At 48.4% G+C, this 15,809-nt stretch overlaps 1 protein-coding gene across 2 annotated transcripts in view; it reads left to right on the forward strand.

The window, feature by feature from the left end:
- Positions 1–15,809, forward strand: part of SCUBE1 (signal peptide, CUB domain and EGF like domain containing 1) — a 141,862-nt gene that overhangs the window by 9,586 nt on the left and 116,467 nt on the right. For both annotated transcript variants that reach the window (XM_025399327.1, XM_025399328.1), the window contains exon 3: positions 15,433–15,561. In XM_025399327.1, coding sequence (XP_025255112.1) covers positions 15,433–15,561 — 129 coding nt within the window. The remainder of the gene's footprint in view (positions 1–15,432; positions 15,562–15,809) is intronic.

Consider the following 15,809-nt stretch of genomic DNA (forward strand, 5'->3'; position numbering starts at 1 on the left):
TGATGGTGATGATGGTGATGATGGTGATGATGGTGATGATGGTGATGATGGTGATGGTGATGATGGTGATGATGGTGATGGTGATGATGATGGTGATGATGGTGATGGTGATGGTGATGATGGTGATGATGGTGATGATGGTGATGGTGATGATGGTGGTGATGATGATGATGGTGATGATGGTGATGATGATGGTGATGATGGTGATGGTGATGATGGTGATGATAGTGATGGTGATGATGGTGATGATGGTGGTGATGATGGTGATGGTGGTGATGGTGGTGATGGTGGTGATGGTGGTGATGGTGATGATGGTGATGATGGTGATGGTGATGGTGGTGATGATGGTGATGGTGATGATGGTGATGATGGTGATGATGATGGTGATGGTGATGATGGTGATGATGGTGATGATGGTGATGATGGTGATGATGGTGATGATGATGATAATGGTGCTATTGATGATCAGGGTGATGGGGGTGATGATAATGTTGATGGTGCTGTTATGGTGCTATTGATGAGGGTGATGGTGATGGTGATATTGATGATGATGGTGCTGATGAAGATGATGATGATGATGTATCTGATCATCATCATCGTCACCATGTCAATGTCAATGATCACAATGTTGTTCAAGATATGAAAGAACTAAAACTTTGTCTTTTCCAACAATTTCTGGGACCTAAAATGGTTGGGAAGTGAGGTATTCTGGTTCATCGACTGTTCATATAAACCATATGCATATACCTATATCCCCACAGAGGTGGACAGTCAGGTGTGCCATTCACAGATGGCTGCTTATCGAGAATGTACAATAAAAAAATACATAGGAAAGAAGACTTTCCTTTGTTCAACTAAGCCTACTTCGGGGATGGCAAATATGCCGTCACCTTCTGCCATAGCAGACATTAATAATCAATCACCACGCCCTCCAGTCATTTCTGCAGTAGATGAAACTTGCTTTCCTTCCCTGGGCTCCTGCATCTGCAGGTCCTGAGCTGGAGTTGGGTTCTGCCGAGGCTGGCGTTGGAGTCTTGGAGGCAGTGAGCCCCCTGTCCTGCAGATCTCACTGACTGTGCTCTTTGCTGTAATAAGCATAGAGGACGGACTCTCAGCAGAGCCTTCCCCGAGGATGTGGCTGCCACAGTCTCCCCAGTTTTTCACCAATATGTTGAGTGTTTGCTTCCAGACACCCCACTACATGCTCCATGTCCATGATCTCATTTAATCCTCTCAAGAACCCTACCAGATAGGGAGTATGCCTTCCATTTTTCAAGCAAGGAAACAGGCATGGAGAGGTAAAGTGACTGGCCAAAGGTCACACAGTTGATAGAGGGCAGCTAGAATTTAAGCCCCAAACTGGCAGTTCCCAAGGTCTGTCCTCTTGACCGCTGGGTGATACTGCCTACTTTTAACTGGCTCTCCCACAGGGACTGTCAGCTCTGTCTTCACCAACTAATCAGTGCCCGAAACATACTTTCTCTATCATTTTCACAACCCAAGCCTGGGTTGTGGGAAGCCCGATGTGAGGCTGACCGAGCCTCTTACCCACTTCACCAGGTCACCTTGAAACCTGCTGCTTGCAAAATCCCTGTTAGCAAATCCAGCCCTGAAGGCCACCTGCCCCCCATTCTGGGAACGGTTTCTTTTCTCACCTTCAGGGGCAACTTGCCTCATGGCCAGTGGGCATATGCGATGATGCCATGGCCTCCATGTGTGCAGACATGTTGCATCTGTGCCCAGGAGTCTAATGCTGGCAGAGGGCTTGCTGTAGCCAGATGGGTGAGTGCCTCAGACAGCCGGGAAAGGCTCTGAGCAGGGCTGGAGATAAAGCACTGTTTTATTGATTGAATCTGAAGTACCTTGAGGTAGACTCATGGCTGTGTGGAGTTGGAAGAAACTTCGAAGGGCATTGAGGCAGCCCCTGTGAGTGACAGCTGCCACCCCTCTTTGCAGCCCAACCCAGGTCCATACACACCACCATTGTAGTCCATGCCACACTGCACTTAGCTTGTCCCACGTCTCCTCCTGGAATGTGAGCTCCTCAAAGACTGGATCTGGGATCCGTCAGCTCCCATCCCTGGAACCTAGAGACTGGGCCTGGCACAGGGTGTGGATGGCATTTGCTGGATGAAAGGGTCTCCTCCTCCAGGAAGCCATCTCTGGTCTCCCAGACAGGGGACTTATCACCTGTGAGCATCCTCACTCAGTGCTCCTGTCACACTAGATTGTGAGGACCCATGCAACTTCCCTCAGGGCTAAGCCCAGAGCTGGTGTCAGTGGGCAGTGAATGACCCTTATCCATGCTGGGAGGACCCAGGAAGGCCTCCCAGAACCTCACAGACTCTGAGGGTTCTACAGATGAGGAAGCAGAGGCTTGGACAGGGAGAGAGCTAGTCTGAGTATAACTGGTGTGGACCGATGGCAGAATTCACCTGGGGAAACTGGTTCCAGAGAGGTCTGTCTCTAGCCAGGCCTCCCAGGTGAGAGGCAGCAAGGCCTGGGTTCCATCCATCCCCCATCAGCCAAGGGGTCCCAGCATCAGGCCAGGCCCCCATCAGCCCATTGGAAAGCAATAGGGAAGGCTCCTTCACTATGGAGGGATCGAGGGGGCTGCACAGCCCCTCTGCTTCTACACGTACTCGTTCCCTTGCTCTGCTGGCTGGTCTGAGACAGGACCTTGGAATGGGAGGGGCTGGAAGCTACCATTTGTGATACTGTTATTATTTTAATTTATTTTAGAGGTGGGGCCTTGCTGTGTTGTGAGCTATTATTGTTATTTTTGTTTGTTTTTGAGATGAAGTTTTGCTTCGTCACCCGGGCTGGAGTTCAGTGGCTCAATCTCGGCTCACTGCAACCTCCGCCTCCCAGTTTCAAGGGATTCTCATGCCTCAGCCTCCCACGTACCTGGGACTACAGGTGCGCACCACCATGCCCAGCTAATTTTTTGTATTTTTAGTAGAGATGGGGTTTCACCATGTTGGCCAGGCTGGTCTCGAACTCCTGACCTCAAGTGATCCGCCTGCCTCAGCCTCCCAAAGTACTGGGATTATAGGCATGAGTCACTGCACCCGGCCATTTTTTATCCATCCCTCCCTACCCAGCCTCACTGTCTTCTTTTAGTTCATCAAACTTGCCAGCTTGTTCCTACCTCTGGACCTTTACATACTCCATTTCCTCTTCCCTGTCCATTTAGCTAAGCGTGTGCATCCGCGGCTCACCCGGCCCTGGGAGCATGGGCCTTTCGGAATCTGCCAGGCCATTCCCGCACTGGCTTCCTGGTCTGAATTAACCAGGCCTGTTTGTGCTTATTCTGCTGAGGGGGCAGGCTGGGGGTGAGGAAGGGGCATTTCATCCCCTTTAAATACTTCAACTCATTTAACCTTAATTGCCTTGTTTTCATAGACATTTGCTAGGGAAAAGGACCAAATTATAGCTTGAATTGGGTCCTACTAATCTTAATTAAAAGCTCTCGTTTATAATCAGGACCAGGCCCCAAACGAGGAGCAAACCACCCTCAAATGGCTTGTTTAAATAACTAAGACCCTCTTGATAATCACTGTTTAGTCTGAACCAACAGCACACATCACCCCTTCTATGTGTACTTAATTTTTTAGACCATTTATTCAAGTGGTTTATTCCACTTGCAAGTTCCAACTCGGGCCTTTTCCAAAATGCTATAATTAAAACTCTTGGGGGAAATAACTTTTTGTTTGGGCCACAGTATATCAAATATATTACTATTTTCCTCTTTTTGTGTGAAAAGGAAAAACATGACAACCTTGTGGCCGTCAGAGATCACAAAATTAGTGTGTATGTAATGAATGTAAATAGTCACTTCCTGAATTTTATATCCCCAGGGTCTACTTGTCAATCACTGAAGTTAGGTGGATTACAGAGCATGTTATTAAAGTGTTTTAACAAAATTCCTAATAACATACTCAGTGATCCATTTAGTTTAACATCAGAAAAAAAAAATCTTAAAACCAATTTGACCTTCTTAGGAAATAATGTCCATGACCTTATTAAATCATTTTCATCATCATTACTACACACATTATTGAGACTCGAGATAAAATTCTGCTTTTTGGGAGGCCAGGAAAGGCAGTAGGAGGTGGGAGGGTGGGGGGAGAGAAGGGGAAATTCTTCTCCTTCAAGTCTTAAAACATGCAATTATGCATGCTAACGTGTGCTCTGCCGAAGATGAAAGTGCTCAAGTCCAGCAGACCAGCAGGCAGGAAGAAATTGGATGTGACTTAAAATTCCAAGGTGCTGTCAGCTAGCAATTAGGCAATGTTGCTTGCCAGCTCTGCTGCTGATTAGGGTTCTTGCAGAGTTCTTGGAGCCAATGTCCATTTTTAGGAGGAAAAAGTAAAAAACTCATGCTACCGCATTTAAACATTGGAGGCAAGTTCACCTCTGAGCCTCAGTTTGCCCATCTGTAAAGTGTGTGTGCACTGGACTGTTTTCAGTTGAGTATCAAGAATGTTTACTGAGCACCTACTCTGTGCCAAGCTAGGTGCTGGGGCTGAAACATGTTTCCTGCGTTTGACTTGCCTTGTGGGAGACACAGATTGGAAAAGATGTGATCATAATAGGATGTGGAAAGTGCAGCAATGAAAATACAAACAAAACAGGGTGTTGTTTTGTTGAAGTAGAGAAAGTGCATATCTCTGCCAAGGAGGGGAAGAAAGTCAGGAGGGCTTCTTAGAGGAGGTGTCCTCTGGGCTAGGTTAGGAAAGCATAGCAGAAGCAGGTCTCTGATGCTCCTTCCAGCTGTGATGGTCAGTGGAAGCATTTGTAGCAAGGATTTAGAGGCCTGCATTTCCGTCCCTTCTAACTCCGTGAGCCAGCGGTGACTTGACCATTCTGAGTCCTGGTTTCCTCATTCACCACATGGGAGCCACAACACCTGCCCTACAGAATGTGCACTGGAGTAGAGATTTGAGGAGGGAAGGGGCCTCACTGTCTGTGAGAATGTGTTGAAGGCTGCACCAGTGCCTGCATGTTGGGTTTTTTTTTTCCCTCTCTCTAATTCCCCATTTCTTTTTTAGGAGTCTCTGCCCCCACCTCCCACCCTCCATGTCCTCCAGCTCCCCAGGCAGCAGCCCCTCTCTGCCCCCTTCTTCTGGGCCCTCTCGCCTCCTCTTAGCCGCTTCTTATTACAGTGGCTGTATTTGTTTTTCCATCCGAGGAATGCTAACCAGCAAAAACCATTATTTCTAAGAAAATAAACCGTGGACTTGTGTGCCTTTGAATGCTACTGAAATGGATGACGGCCTTCCCTAAAGGCCTTGAGACAAAGAGGGCTCGGGGCCTTGTGTGAACGGGCAAGGTCAGGGGGTCTCAGAGGGTGCTCCCAGACGGGCTTCCAGATGGGCCAGGGCTGCGGCCTCTGGCTAGAAAGAGTGTAAAACCTCAGCCAGCTGGTTGGATGCCTGGCCTGGGTTAACAGCAGCCACTGGCGTAGATCACTCCCCACTCCCTCCAGGGTCTTCAATGTGCTCCCCTCTCTCCAGGAACCCCTATGTCTTCTGTCTAGACCTCCTGCCTCTCTTATAGAGGGGAATGGAGCTGGGAGTGTGTCCATGGAGACCGGGTTCCAGCCCTGTGTGGCCTGGGCCAAGTCTGTGGGCCTCTCCGGCCTTTGCATCCTGACATCAGAGTTCAGCGGGGGCAGGAGATCTCAGGCCCCTTGGACCCTCGCTGTGGGCAGCTCCTTCCTCAGGGTGCTCCTCGTTTCCATGGCGCCCAATGCTGGCCTCAGTCTGTCCAGCATGAGGGGTGGGCTTCAGTGGGGCTTAGCCAACTGTCCCTTCCCACTGCCAGCCCTGCGGGCAGACGTGGGCCTGGTCGGTCTGTGGGCAGGAGCACATGAGTTTGTGTGCATCTGTGTCTGGGTCATTCCCCTCTCCAGGCTGGCAGCGCCTTGTGGCCAAGGTCCAGGCTAAGGGCAAAAGGCCTGGCCCAGGACAGCATTGGCATGGGAGGGAAGAAGGCAGAGAGGTGGCCTGATCCTTCACAAGGCCCGCGGGCACCAGATTCCTGGTTCACAGAGATGCCATCTTCTCTGGACAACTGTGTCGAGGTGAGGAAGGTAGAGTCTGGGACCAGCCTGCCCAGGTTCAAATGTTGCCTTCACCACCTTCTAGCTGGGTGATCTTGGGAAAGACACTGAAGTTTCTGAGCCTCAGTTTCTTTTTCTATGAGCCATGGGAAGTGAAGACCTTTCTGCATGACTGTAGGGAGGATTAAGCCAGTTACCATCAAGATGGTGCCTGGTGTGGAGTTGCCACTGCTGTTATTTTATTACATTGGAGAGGAAGGCCACCCGGGGGTTCGGAGACAAGGGGAATGAACCCGAATTGCACCAGGCAAGCTCAGGCCCTGCCCACTGCTGGATCCTGAGATGAGAGAGAGAAGGCCAGGCCGAGAGCCCTGAGTTCAAGGTGTCGTCAGCCCCTGATCTGCTAAGATTTGTCTTTCAGCTCCCCTCTTTGGGCCTCAGTGACACCTTGATAAAATCCAGGGTGCTCTAGGATCCAGCTTACTAATTCTAAGGGCCGGCCCAGGTTTTCAGGCACCTTCCTGTGTGTGATTGTCCTCCTGAGCTCGGAGGTGGCTGGACCTGTGGAGCGGCCCCACAGAACCTGCAGTGTTTGGGTCTCGGGCCTCTCCTTGGCCTTTCCCTAAGGGGATGGGGGAATGACTGCCTGTAACGGGCAGGAGGGTGGAACAGGGGCCTTGACTGAGGGCTGGCAGAACTAGACTCAAGCCTGGCAGGTTCCCCGCGGTCTCTCCTGGCTTCCATCTCACACGCGCCAACGACTCCGTTTTCTCTTGACCAGGCTGCCTCAGCGTCCGTTAGTCCTGATGCGGGAGCCCAGGAGCAGCCCTCAGCAAGGGCTTCAGGGCATTTTTGAGGGAGAAAGGAAATAATGAACTGGTCTTCGTCATATTGGTTTGGTGGGAAATCTCCCCTGCTTCTTGGTAGCAACACGGCCCACCGTGACCCCAAGCTGGGCAGGTGGCATTTGAGGTCAGTTCAGAGCCAGCCTCCTTGTGGTTGCCCTTCATGCAGGCAGAGATCCCTGGAGATGCGACCAGGCCAGTGGAGAAGAACACCCACAGCATTAGCTTGTTTGACTTCTATTTTTAAACAGCTTTATCGCAATATAATTCACATACTGTACAATTCACTCATTAAAAGTATACAATTCAATGCCTTTAGTATATTCACATTGCCAGTCCATTACCACAATCAATGTTAGTATCTTTTTTTATTTATTATATGTGTGTATATATGTGTGTGTGTGTGTGTGTGTGTATATATATATATATATATATATATATATATTTTTTTTTTTTTTTTTTGAGACGGAGTCTCGCTTTGTCGCCCAGGCTGGAGTGCAGTGGCGCAATCTCAGCTCACTGCAAGCTCCGCCTCCCGAGTTCACGCCATTCTCCTGCCTCAGCCTCCTGAGTAACTGGGACTACAGGCGCCCGCCACCACGCCCAGCTAATATTTTTGTATTTTTAGTAGAGACGAGGTTTCACCGTGTTAGCCAGGACGGTCTCGATCTTCTGACCTCGTGATCCGCCTGCCTCGGCCTCCCAAAGTGCTGGGATTACAGGTGTGAGCCACCATGCCCGGCCTTTTTTTTTTTTTTTTTTGGCGGGGGGGGGGACAGAGTCTTGCTCTGTCGCCCAGGCTAGAGTGCAGTGGCATGATCTTGGCTCACTGCAACCTCCGCCTCCTGGATTCAAGTGATTCTTCTGCCTCAGCCTCCTGAGTAGCTGGGATTACAGGCGTGCACCACCATGCCTGGCTAATTTTTTGTATTTTTAGTAGAGACAGGGTTTCACAATGTTGGCCACAATGCTGGTCTCAAACTCCTGACCTCAGGTGATGCACTCGCCTCAGGCTTCCAAAGTGCTGGAATTACAGGCGTGAGCTACCCTGCCCAGTCCAGTGTTAGAATCTTTTCATTACTCCAAAAAGAAACCCCATGCTCCTTGACCATCCTCTACCACTCCCGAAGTCTGCAGCCCCTCCAGTATTAGGAAAGCTCTCATCTGCTTTTTGTCTTAGCAGATTTGGTTTTTCTGGAGATTTGACGTAAACAGAATCATCGACTATATGATCTTGTGACAGAGACATCACTAACTCTGAAGTCAAGCCGCCTGGCTCCCTTGCCGGCTCCCCTTGCATTTGCTGTGTGATCTGAGGCAGGGCAGGCGATGTCTCTGAGCCTTGGTTTGCTGCTGTGAGATAGAGATGGTGGTATCCAGCTCTCAGGGCAGTCCTGTGTGTGGGGCCTGCAGACGGCCTGACGTGTCATGAGAGTCGCTCAGCAAGGCCACTGTCGTGATTGTTCATTCATGCAATGCCCAGAGGATTCCTTTGAACATGCTCGGGCTCTGCTTGGTTCTGAGGCTCAAGCTGCACAGGACATGGTTCTCATTCTCATGGATTTGCAGCATCAAAGGACACAGACACAAGCAAGCAAGAATAATGCTAGTGCCTGCTTGGGCTGGGGGAGGGGCTAGATCTGCTCGAAGATGAGCAAAAGCTTCCGGGAGGAGGTGGTGCTGGGGCTCAGGATGCAGAAGTGAGTGGATGTTGTGGAGGGAAGGACCTCCAGGCAGAGGGAACAGCATGAGTCAAAGTGTGGAGGCCTGAAGCCACATAAGGGACTGGGAGAGGTCACTGAGCAGCTCCAACCCCACGGTTATCTTGAATCACAGAGTGGGAAGCAGGAGGGAACCTTCCCACCCTCTGGCTGAGCCACGGTCATTGTGTGCAGTTAGGAATGAAAAAGTATATAGATTTGTGTTAGTTTTACGTGCCCTTTGACCTTTCCCGTAATTAACTGCTGGGCCCACTTCTGGCATTGTCTCTGCAGAAGGGAAACCTGATCGATGGATGCCAGGGGCCCTCAGAGAGCGGGTCTCATTACTCAGTCATTACAAACCCAGAGCTTAACCCCGAGCCACCGGAGACAGGGGCTTAATCCTTCCTGCTAGGCAGCCCAAGAAACTACCTTCCCTGGAGCATAATTAGCCAACAAACCGGATTAAGATTTATTCATCAATAAGGACTCAACTTCCTAAGCCATACATCTCTCCCCGAATGGTTGCCTGATCTAAGGAGGGCACGGTTTTTCTTAAAGCCCCCAGACAAAGGAGAGGACGTGCTAGCGCCCAGCCAGGAAAGGGCTCTTTGTTAGAGCGTTTGGTCTCTACTGTTCTTGAGGAATGTCTAGAAAAATGCCAGTTTCAGGGGGAAATGAGAAGACGTTTTCAGTAATGATCCCTGAGAGTAGAGAGTGGGATGCTTTAAAAATCCTTAATTTTGAGAAGGTTTCTAGTCAGTCCTGATTTTGAGGAAAATGCCCTAAAATAGTATTAAAATAAAATGAAAAGTCTCTCTGATTCATTGCAATAGGATCTTTTAGCACTTAGACACCACAGAATAAATGTATATTTTATGGAGCAGCAAGAATCAATTTTGAATTCAATGATTTAAAAAAAAATACCTTACCCTATATGGGTTCCAAACCCGCGCTGTTGGCGTGGAAGCACAGCTATGGGGTTGTGTGTGTGCGTGCTGCCTTTCAATACACAAAAAGCAGAGCTGAGTGACCTTTCAAAAATTCCATAATGAGCAGTTCTCTGTGCTGCTTTTCTCTGTTCTGTTAGATGCTGGGAGCTGTCTTCTGTTGGGAATTGAGTTTTCATTAAAAAAAAAAAAAAAAAAAAAAATCCAAGCAGGGGAAGGAACAGCGATGCTTGGAGTGAATTGTTGGACTTCTCATCTCCTGTGCCCAGGGCTCTGAAAGCTGGTCAGATCTTTTGTCCTGCCCACTTTCTCCATTCATGCGAACCATCCCTGTCACCACCCCTCCACTGTCACCACCCCTCGTCAACCTCAAGGGTAGGTACAGACCTTGGAAATAAAAATAATAATACCCATGACACCTCTTCCCCACTTTTCTCCTTAATGACTCTTTGGAGCATGAAGCACTTTTTTTATTTTTTTATTTTATTTTATTTTTTTGAGACGGAATTTCGCTCTTGTTGCCCAGGCTGGAGTGTAGTGGTGCAATCTCGGCTCACTGCAACCTCCGCCTCCCAGGTTCAAGGGATTCTCCTGCCTCAGCCTCCTGAGTAGCTGGGATTACAGGCATGCGCCACCACACCTGGCTAGGAGCATGAAGCACTTCTTAAAAATATTCATCTCACACACCCCAAGGATGTGGCTCCAAATGTGGGAATCAAGTCTGCACTTGAATGCAAACACTGGCTGGGGGCCTGAAGACAAGGTCCTCAGTGATGCTGAGCCTCAGCCTCTTCTGTGTGATGGCAGCTCTTACCCTGGCCTCACATACAGCTGCCTCACTCCAGTCTCTGCCTTCATCATCCCACGGCCGCCTTCTCTCCGTATGTCTGTGTGTCTTCACATGGTATTCTTCTCCCTGTATGTCTGTGTCCAATTTCCCTCTTCTTAGGACAGCAGCATTGTATTAAGGCCCACCTTAATCTAGTATGACCTCATCGGAACTTGATTACATCTGCAAAGACCCTACTTCCAAGTCAGATCACATTCTCTGGTCCTGGGGGTTGGGACCTCAACATATCTTTTTGTGGGGACACAGTTCAATCCACAACAGCCCTTAAAGAATAAACATCCACAGAACTGAGCTCTGTCCCCTCCGTTCCTTTACCATCTCCCCGCTCCACCTGCCTGTTCCTTGTTCTCTGGCTTTCAGTCCTGAAAAAATGGTCTGAGTCGGATGAGCGTCTTGGAGGTCTGTGGTGCCTCTTCTGGGGCGGCGACTCCTGGATATATTTTTATAGTAATAAATTCACCTGCTTTGGCAGATTTTTTTAGCTGGTTTGTTTGTGTGTTTATCTCTTAGGTATTAAAGGAGGAGGCTCACATGATTTTAGAACAAAAATTCCAGGTACAAACATGGAAAATCAGGGAAAGTTTGGTTTAGGAGCCGACGTCCTCCATCCAGGGCACTGGGAGGTAAAGCTGGCTGCCACAGCAGGCCTGGGGATTGGAGAAGAACTGGTCATTCTGAGAGATGCTCAATCTAGGAGAACTAATTGGGGATGGATTGAGGAAAGAAATGCAAGCAGCAAATATCTTGGCACTCTCCAGCGCACTGGCAATTATTGTGGCCTACCTTACGGGGAGTCAAAGGCAGGAAATGGGTAGAGCTGTTTTATTGACTATTCAATGATATCTTTATACTGCCTTATGGGTGTGGTGATCAGATAGTTTATCATTTTAATAATAAAAAGGTTAATAACTACTGTTAATAATTATACCCCAACAACTGGCATAAACTGGAACTGTGCCAGGAAAATTAAAGTGTATGATATTCTCTAAGCAGGGGAAGACATTCCCTCACTAGGAGGTCTGAGGTTTGTCAGAGCTTACCACCATTAAAATAGCCACTTGGATTACATTTTATAGATGCAGCGACTCTATAACCGATTGTGTTTCTTTCCTTGTCTTTGTCTTGGCATTTAGGAAGCTCACAGCCCACCTTCTGTCATTGTGCTGCAATTATCAAATGTGTTTTTGTATGTTTTCACCAACTTTATCTTATTCTTCAACCTCATTTATTTTTCTTCATCCTAGCATCTTATTCTGTTTGAAAAAAATTGTTGTACATATTTTGTAAGCTGTTTGGATGGATATTTGAAGGAATCAGTGAGTTAATAGAAGTTTGGATGGATGGATGGGTAGGTAGATGTTTGAATGCGTGTGTGTGTGTGTGTGTGTGTGTGTGTGTGTGTGTGTGTGTGCATGAGCATGAGTGTATGTGTGTCTGGATAGAAGGGTGAGTATTTGAATCAATGAATATACAGATGAGTAGCTAAGCACTTGGATGGATGGATGGGTGGATGGGTCAGTGCTTAGATGAATGGAAGGATAGGTATCTGGTTGAATATTTAGACAGATGGATGCATGCATGCATGTTTGGATGTATGCGTGAACGTTTGGCTGGATAAATGGATGGGTGAATAGGTGATTGGAGAAATGGAAGGGTGGTCAGCACACTGGATATTTAGATGGATAAAATTTAGCACAAATCGATAAATGGAAGAATGGTTGGGTAGATATTTGAATGGATAGGTTGAGGGTGAGTAGATGGATGGATAGTGGAAGGGTAGATGGGTGTTTGGATGAAAGGATGCATGGCTGGCTGGTTGGTTATTTGGGTAGATAGATAGGCATGCACACGTGTATATGTGTGTGTGTATAGACAGATGCAGAACAAGTAGAAGGATAGATGGGTAAACGGGTATTTGGATTATTGGATAGTACTTTCTCAGTACACAGTATAAATGTGCCAAGGGTGAAATATTGTATCATGTATAAAGCATTTTGTCAATGACTGGCATGTCACAGGCATTCTAACTTATTAGAAAGGATGTGGGCTTCACAGACCGAAAGACCTTTGTTCTGATCCTTGCCCTACCACTTACTATGTGACCTTGAGCAATTATCTAACTTCTCTGCACTTTAGTTTGTTCAACCATAAAATGGAGTTAAAACACCTACTCCAGAGTGTTGCTGTGAGAATTAAAAGGGCTTGTGTATATTTCAGGAGTAGATACCTCCTTCTGAGGTACAAGATGAGAGAAAATTATTTTACCCAAACATGGAGTAAAAGTCCTTTTCCTCAGTCTGATTGATCCAGCCTAAGTCACCTACCAACCTTGGGACCAACAGCAATTGCTAGTGGCATGTGCTGTCTGGATGAGACTGATAAGTCTCCGCCCCCAGAGTTAGGACCAGGCCAGCTTCCCCCTGAATCACCTGCTTGAGGGAGGAAAGGAGGGAGGGAACAGTTTGGGGGCTGCTGAGTCGAATCGGATGTGAGGTGATACTCATGCTGACAGGTAGTGAAAATAAGTGGCTAGTGGACAGACTGTACCTATATTAAGGGTGTAAAGAAACCACGCTTTGGTAGCTGATTTGATGTTAAGGGAGCAGTGGAAGGAAAACAATATTTACCGGGATGAGGAACCCCAGGTAACTGCAGGTCGATGAGTTAAAGCTGGGCTTTGTCGCCTTTGGAGTACCTTTGGAATACCCAGGGGAAGAGGTGGTTGCATTAGTCTCTCTGGGGCTCTGGAGAAAGGTCAGGGCTGCAAACAGAGACTGGGAAGTAATCAGTATCTCTCAGTTTTTTAAAATCTATGCCGAGCGAGGTGGCTCACGCCCATAATCCCAGCACTTTGGGAGGCCGAGGTGGGTGGATCATGAGATCAGGAGATGGAGACCATCCTGGCTAACACGGTGAAACCCCGTCTCTATTAAAAATACAAAAAATTAGCCAGCTGTGGTGGCACATGCCTGTAGTTCAGCTACTCGGGAGGCTGAGGCAGGCGAATTGCTTGAACCCAGGAGGTGGAGGTTGCAGTGAGCTGAGATCGTGCCACTGCACTCCAGCCTGGGCGACAGAGGGAGACACTGATTCAAAAAAAATAAAAAATAAAAACAAAAAATAAATAAATAAATAACATCTATGTGCCTTTTCAATAAACATAAAATATCACATTCTCCCTTAATTTTATTTGCAATTTATAAGTGGATTAAATATCAGAATTAAAAACAGCTCAGAGCCAGGCACAGTGGAATATGCCTATAATTCCAGCTACTAGGGAGGCTGAGGCAGGAGGATCCCTTAAGCCCAGGAGTTTGAGTCTAGCCTCGGCAACATAGTGAGGCCCTGTCTCTACAAACAAACAAAACAAAACAATTCAAATGAGCTGCAGAATTGGGAACTGATGCAGGTGCCCCTGTAGGCAGATTAGGAGAGGACTCCTATCTCTTCATCCTTTGGTGACCCAGCCCAGGCTACTTTGTTCTTCCCTCATTGTGGCTGGGTGGACACCAAGAGTGGCTGCACAGCCCAGACCCTGTACTCTGGCGCATTCACTTCTGCTGTTTTCACCAAAGTTATCCCCTTTGCTCTGCAGTGTCTCTGGCAGGCATCGTGGCAGTGCTTAGTCACCTCCAGAGTCAGGGAGCTCTCTACCTCCTGCAACAGCTTCTACTTTGCAGACCAGCACTCCTACCCATGAACGTTCATTGGCCCCATGGCTTCCCCTCACTGTGAGTAGCTCTGCTGTCTAGACCAGTAGGGAGAAAGCAAGGAGTTCCGTGTCTCCCTGCAGCAGCTCCTCCAGCGATTGAGGGAAGCCAGGCCTGCCTTCTACAGGCTCTCTTTTTCTACAGGATGGCCCCACCCCACTTTCAAAGCTGGAACCCAGCCTCAAAAATCCCTCTTCTACGCCATAGGGGAGGGACCGCAGCTTCCTCCTCAGTAGCCTCCTGAGATGCACTTCCGGTTCCGGTTCCATTCCCCTGTGGGGGACATTTCCGGCCCTCTTCTCTCCCCAGCATGTCTTGGAGCCTCTGGAGGTCAGGGTGACTGTCAGTTGAGATGAGTGAAGCCAGAGGGATCTCGGGGAGATGCTGAAGACCCTGCAGAAGAGCCGGCACCCCCGGCTGGCAGATTCTTGCTGTGCCTGGTGCCCTCACAAGGAGGCCGGGTGTGACCGAGGTTAGGCCCCTTGGGCTCTGAAGCCGAAGGGTTTGAATCCCACGGGTTTGAATACCATTCGTGCCACTTTCTAGGTGTGTGACGTGTGACCATCTGTGAGGTTTTAGCCTCACTGTGCTTCGGTTTCTTCAGTGCTCTTGCAAAATTGGAAAAGTGAGAATGGTGCCTGTATCACTGAGTTAGTGTGGGATTGAAGAGGTAATGACATGGCCTTACAAGCAGGACTTGGGCGTGGAAGCAGCTCAGACAAGGTTAACTAGGCATGTTCCTGTCATTCTCCAGGGTCTCTAAAATCTCTCTGGAACGCCAGAATTGATAGCCCTTTGACCCCTGACGGGAAATGTTGAAAAAGCCTTAAAAGAGCAAAAAGGGTGACCTTTACCGAGGCTATTGGCCATTGTTTATGAGAGAGGAGCCTTTGTTATAGCAAGGAAGCTGGAGCAGTTGAAATGCAGGCATCAGACTCTGATGTGGAAAGAAACTGTTTGGAGGAATTAGTGGACTTTTCTTTCATTCCAGATATTACACTTTTTGTTGATGTGCAGTTAATTTTACTCAGTACCGCCTGCTTCAAGAGAGCTAGTTTTCGGAAATTGTACACTGGCTCGGGGGAGGCAGAACTAGGTGTGAATCTTGCCTGTTCACTGTGGTAGGAACTGGAAGACACCCCACACATGATTAGCATTTTTATAATCCTCAAGTCCCCAGCTCCCAGGGAGCACTGAAGTGAATACTTGTTGAATCATCCCCTAATCACTCATATCCCAGTGGCTTCCCTGGTGTTGGGAGAGGGGACCACCAGGCTCTTCTGACACCTCTCGTGCCCTTCGTTTTGCAGACATTGACGAGTGTGAGAATGACTACTACAACGGGGGCTGTGTCCACGAATGCATCAACATCCCAGGGAACTACAGGTGCACCTGCTTTGATGGCTTCATGCTGGCACATGATGGACACAACTGCCTGGGTGAGTGATACAGCCACAGCCTGCCCTCTGGGCACACCCTGCCTGTTGCTTTGCTCCACCTTACAGAGTCGGGGGCCATGGGAAGGTTTGCCTTCCTTTGGCTTCCTGTATTAGTTTGCCAGGGTTGTTGTAACAAAATACCACAGACTGGATGGCTTAGACAACAGAAGTTTATTTTGTCACATTTCTGGAGGCTGGCAGTCCAAGATCAAGGTGTGAGCAGGGTTGGTTTTTCGGCGGCCCCGCTC

Source organism: Theropithecus gelada, chromosome 10, assembly GCF_003255815.1.
Source record: "Theropithecus gelada isolate Dixy chromosome 10, Tgel_1.0, whole genome shotgun sequence".
NCBI lineage: Eukaryota > Metazoa > Chordata > Mammalia > Primates > Cercopithecidae > Theropithecus > Theropithecus gelada.